General features: G+C 36.6%; 1 protein-coding gene across 3 annotated transcripts in view; it reads left to right on the forward strand.

Moving 5' to 3' along the window:
• LOC112459021 (neprilysin-2-like) overlaps positions 1 to 6,000 on the forward strand; it is a 31,511-nt gene extending 25,511 nt beyond the window's left edge. For all 3 annotated transcript variants that reach the window (XM_025022900.1, XM_025022901.1, XM_025022902.1), the window contains exons 4-10: positions 121 to 366; positions 680 to 891; positions 1,096 to 1,272; positions 1,390 to 1,884; positions 2,255 to 2,546; positions 2,740 to 2,990; positions 3,908 to 6,000. In XM_025022900.1, the coding sequence (XP_024878668.1) occupies positions 121 to 366; positions 680 to 891; positions 1,096 to 1,272; positions 1,390 to 1,884; positions 2,255 to 2,546; positions 2,740 to 2,990; positions 3,908 to 4,246 (2,012 nt within the window). In that variant the 3' untranslated portion in view covers positions 4,247 to 6,000. The remainder of the gene's footprint in view (positions 1 to 120; positions 367 to 679; positions 892 to 1,095; positions 1,273 to 1,389; positions 1,885 to 2,254; positions 2,547 to 2,739; positions 2,991 to 3,907) is intronic.

Consider the following 6,000-nt stretch of genomic DNA (forward strand, 5'->3'; position numbering starts at 1 on the left):
AGATATTCTATATCTTATATGTGATAAATTAAATCGTGCCACTCGAAGACTAACTATTAGAAATCACTTCTCATAGAGATATTGGATTGTACTAATCTGCTCAACATATACATATCACAGCCGCTAAAATACTGAAAAACATGGATCCTGATGTGGAGCCCTGTGATGACTTTTACAAATTCGCCTGCGGTGGCTTCCTCGAATCAACGAACATTCCTGACGATAAAACTAGCGTGAATACATTCTCTATTATCGTTGACAACCTCGAGGAACAACTACGATCCAGTATCGAGCAGGAGAGCCCTCCGAACGAGCCGAAACCATTTAAACTCGCCAAAGACTTCTACAAGGCCTGCATGAACAAAAGTAAGTAGCCGCGAGTGCCGCGACATGAAATTGAGAAATGCGACAGACCAATAAAATTCAATAAAATCATAACAAAATTTAACGAAATCCTGCCAAACTATATTGATCCTACATTTCTCTCGAAAAAAATATAATCTGTAATTGAGATACTTTTAATGCGTAATAAATTTACACAAAATAAATGCAATGCAGTTGTTCTCTCAAATTTATTCTATTTTTAAAAGCAATTATACCTATAAACGCCGTTGAAGAAAAGATAAAAAAATAAAAAAATTTTTTTTTATTTTATTCTTATTTCTGCTGTTTCTTTTAGCCGCTATCGAGGAGAAAGGCTTGACACCATTACTGAACAACCTAAGGAAACTCGGTGGCTGGCCCGTTCTGGACGGCGAGAGATGGAACGAGGGTGACTTTACGTGGAAAGATTCTGTCTACAGATTCCGCAGACTGGGCTATTCCGTTGATTACTTCATCGATTTCGGCGTCAGTGTCGACTTGAAGAACAACTCGAGACGTTTGCTCGACGTAAGCATGCACATAACAATTTATTGTAAATATGGGATTTAGAACAAACGCTGAATAAAGACCATAATTTATAAGTGTAAAATCATGTAAATGTAATATTAAATGGCGAGCAAAGTGATATAAATCATTATCTTTTCCTAAGCCAAATATATGACATTTGTCTCCAACCAATACACGCTAAATAAAAATTAATAATTTTTACAGCTTGATCAAGCAGCGCTCGGTCTCTCGCGTGAATATCTGTCAAAAGGCTTCAACGAGAAAATCGTTCAGGCATATTACAAATACATGGTGGACATCGCTGTAATTCTCGGTGCCGATCCAGACCGAGCCCGCAGAGAACTAAAAGAATCGCTTGAATTTGAAATCAAGCTCGCGAATGTAAGTTATCTTCAGTTGTTAATCGATATATGAGATAACTTTAAATAGAGCCTTGAGAAAAAACTTTTCCCCTCCACCCCAAAGTGTCAGTCGATTAAAGATTAAATATGCACGTAGATCTCCCTGCCCAATGAGAAACGACGCAACGTGACTCTCCTCTACAATCCCATGACTGTGAATGAGCTGTCCGCGGCCTATCCTAGCATACCGTGGTGGGAATACTTCAACACCATCCTCGCGCCGCAAGCACAACTAAGTCGGGACGAGATAGTAATCGTAAATGTGCCCAGCTATCTAAAGGACTTTGAACAACTGATCACCATGACGCCGAAGAGGGTGCAGGCAAACTATGCGTTTTGGAGAGCGGCTGCTGCGTCAGTCAGCTATTTGACGGATGACATCCGGAAGAGACAACTAAAATATACAGTGGAGTTAAACGGCAAGACAGAGAGAGAGCCGAGATGGAAAGAATGCGTGGATATCGTTTCCAGCAGCATGGCAATTAGCGTCGGCTCGATGTACGTGAGGAAGTACTTTAAGGAGGACGCGAAGAACACCGCGCTCGAAATGGTCGATGATATCAGGCAGGAGTTCACGAAGATTTTAAAGAAGGTAAAAGAGAGAATACACAAAAGCTTAAATTTAAAATTGTAAAGAAGATGAATATTGCGATCGATGCTTTGATTTTCTCTTTATCTAGGATTAGAATCTCTTAAAAATAAAAGTCTCTCTTTCATTCTTTCAGTATTTTTTTCTTTATCTGAAAATTACAACAAATTAGAATTAAAGGAACAAACTGAAAAAAATAAATCTCTTGTGTCAGATGTGTCTTTATCAATAAATTAGAATGTTAAAAAATGAAATTTTAGTTATCTATGCTTGATATGTTAAGGGATATATGTTGAAGATATTAATTCAAAAATCGCTATCATTATACATTTTGAAAGTTTTTAAGTTTTATAGATTACATGTATATTTTTAGGTGGACTGGATGGATGAGAAGACCAGAACAAACGCTTTAGAAAAAGCAGCCGGCATGACTTCCCATATTGCCTATCCAAATGAACTGTTGGACGACAGAAAGCTCGAGAAATTTTATGAAGGACTTGAGTTAAGTGCTGACGACTATATAGGAAGCATTTTTAACTTATCCATTTTTGGAACAAATTTCTCATTTGGTAGACTGAGAAAGCCAGTGAATAAGACGGAATGGATAAGTCATGGAAGGCCGGCTGTCGTCAATGCGTTTTACTCGTCGATCGAAAACAGTATTCGTAAGTATTTAAGCACGCAAACAATCCCATATAAATATATCAAAAAATAAATATCATTAGATTACTGTCTTTGTGAATTGAATAACTGATGTATCTATACTTCAATAATAAAATCCATAAAATTATATTAATTTGGCTCCTTATTCTTTTGGTATTTGTCGCTGTGTACTGATTTATTTATTTTTTCTTTTAGAATTCCCCGCGGGTATATTGCAAGGTGCATTCTTCAACAATGACCGGCCACGCTACATGAATTACGGTGCCATCGGATTTGTCATTGGCCATGAGATCACTCACGGTTTTGACGATCAAGGTAGACAATTTAACAAGGAAGGTAATCTCGTGGACTGGTGGGAGACAGAGACGAAAAAGCGTTATCTCAAGAGGGCCGAATGTATAATTCATCAGTATGGAAATTATACCGTGAAAGACGTTGGATTGAACGTAAGATAAATCTAACATACCTGTTTCAATATTTATTTTCTTGCTACGTGAAATTGTTTTCATATTTTTCGGCACGAAAGAATTTAATTATAAAGATATATAAAGATAAAATATGAAGAAACTTTAGCCGTGTTGTTTTGCAACTCGTAATTATTGGTTTTATCTTTTAAATGAAATATTTCTTAATAACAATTAAAAAAAACAAAGCCTCTATGAGGAAGCAATATGGTCATAATTACTATAATACCTTTCATTATAATGTATAATCTATTCGCTGTAAATAATAGATAAAAACGTTATTATTAACGTTTTAATCACCGCAAAAATAATTATCGTACGAGTCAATGTTTATTCATCGTGTTGCAATACTATATATAGAAATAAATAGAAATTAATTACAATAGAATGTTCATGTGCGATAGGAGTAACGACAGTGATAAAAGAAGATTCGTAATGTTCGCACAAAATTATAAAGTCAGCAAACTAGTTTAGTCAGAGAAATATGCAACATTTAAAAAATACGCTGCGTCTTTAAAATGTCTATACTTGTCGCAGTTCTACGCGAAAAAAAACACATATTAGAGAAATTAAAACGCACGAAACAATTTAATTGTCAGTAAAATTGTTGAGTTATTCATCCTACAATGTAATGAGTATAAATATAGCAATTAATATCACAGACAGTACACATGTCTAAAAGATGTCACAAAGATGTCTTTTAGACATCCGTGCTGTCTGGAGATAACACATAAATACCGCGAATGTTTCTACAATTGTTAATGTATGTGTGGAGCAAATTAACATTTTACGATATTTCCCCGTAAAAGCGGGCTAAATATCGAATTCTTTTGCATAATTTTATACAAAAATATTTCCTATATTGAAACTTTGTTGCAATATATTTTACATTTTTACAGTTGAACGGAATAAACACCCAGGGTGAGAACATCGCGGACAACGGTGGCATAAAGGAGGCCTATTACGCGTATAGAGAATGGGTCAAACGAAACAAGCCGGAGCAGAGACTGCCGGGTTTGCCGTTCAGCCCGGAACAGATGTTCTGGATAAGCGCGGCCAATTCTTGGTGCAGCAAGTATCGACCGGAAGCGATGAAGCTGCGAATTACGACAGGCTTCCACAGCCCGGGCGAATTCCGCGTCCGTGGACCGCTGTCGAATATGGAGGAGTTTTCGCGCGACTTTAATTGCCCGGTCGGCTCCAGGATGAACCCCGAGAAGAAATGCACCGTGTGGTAGAACTCAGGTGTCGGCGAAGTACACCGCGAACGACACTGACCGACTCCGTTTTTTTTAACCTTAGAAGTTACAATTTTGCATGCCTGTTACTTCGTTGAAACGATCAATTTTATTCTTAGCGGCTCAACACTAAAGAGACTTACAGCCGGAATGAATGCCTGATTTTCTGCTTCATAAGAGACAGGATTGGGTCTCGCGGCTACAAAACTGTTTTATCTTATTTATGAAATTAAGTGATTTATTTCTTTTTTTATTTCTACCATTTCCGAGTATTTATACTATACTATCGCTTCTGAGGTTAATAATGAATGCAATGGAGTCGTCGATCTCATACTAGCAGGATACGGAGGTAATGTGTTTCCCTCTTACAGTATCCTGCCGTACGACATTGCCGCAGCGGAAAAAAAGTATTTGTCAGTGACGCTGCTCGAAAGCAAGAACTGAAATTTCGCGATAATAACGAGCATGGAAATGGGGAGCGCTCTCCACTGGGAAATCCAGGGAGATCGACTCGACCCGCGCGATCTTAGACATGTTGGGATATACGCATACATTATGTATCATTTTGGTAAATTTTTATAAGGAGAAACATGTCGCGGGACGCGCGTCAAGTGTAAATAGAATGAAAATGAAAAAGGAAATTAATTGGTTAAACGGAGTTAAATTGCTTAACTGTTTTAAACGAGGCATTACTGATTCTTGTGCCAATGACAATGTTTGTCAAAGGTTTTAGATCATTACAGGGAAAATTAAGTTAAATTGTGCTCTAATGTAGTTTCTAGTTCGAGGATTTTCATTGTTGACACGTATGATAAAAAAATGTTGGCAGCTTTGTTAAGAATTCGCTTTTTATCCTTTTTTATTGTTGACGACTTTGTTAAGTCTCGCTTTTTAAAGTAAAAATTTTTAAGTATTCTGTTGACGCGGAGATGAATAATAATGGTGCACACTATATAGGATAATTCGCAAAATCAGCAACGAGAAAGAAACGTGAATAGAGCGGCATGAATATTCTTCGATAAATTTGATAGCTTTGTTTTTAATGAAGATATTGGAAGCTATCGTTTGTTGCAACTATTTTATGTTGAGTATTATTTTGTAGTATTATCAAGTAGCAATTAAATCGCAAGTTAAATTTACAGTAAAACGAAATCCACTTAATGTAATAATTAAACTACGCTAAAAAAAAATCAAGGTGTCCACAGTTTCTCCCTTGAAAGATTCACTGGGAGCATCGTGACGTCAAGTAGCATTAAAACGATTCGTAATTGTCATCTAAATTATCAGATGCAAAAAAAAATATACGATTCTCAATATTCTTAGGACCTACATCTCGTATATATAGTCGTACATTTATCGGTGTGTCTGCGAATTCCGATAATTTAGTGCGATAATTTTTATTCTTTGTCGATCGTAAGATTGTTAGTCGTAGAGAATTAAAAGATTACTTAGAACAACTTGTTACAAGTATTAAGCGTAGCTATTTAATCGCGAGCGATTCAACCGCGACTTTCGCAATTGCTTTCCACCGTGTTATCCCTTACATCCGCATACACATATTACATTTTTACCTTGCGCCATATCTCCCTCTCCCTCTTTCCAACCTCCTCCCTTAGACGCACTTCTCGTATTTATTACGGATGGCCGATAAGTTAATCATCGAGTTAATCGCCATAAGTTTAAGCAAAAACGTATGTACCTTAAGGTATTTTTTGTTGAATGTAAGAATTTAATACAGGAAAACTTCACGTAAA

The sequence above is a fragment of the Temnothorax curvispinosus genome, unplaced genomic scaffold (genome assembly GCF_003070985.1).
Source record: "Temnothorax curvispinosus isolate PA1 unplaced genomic scaffold, ASM307098v1 QBEX01009448.1, whole genome shotgun sequence".
Lineage (NCBI taxonomy): Eukaryota > Metazoa > Arthropoda > Insecta > Hymenoptera > Formicidae > Temnothorax > Temnothorax curvispinosus.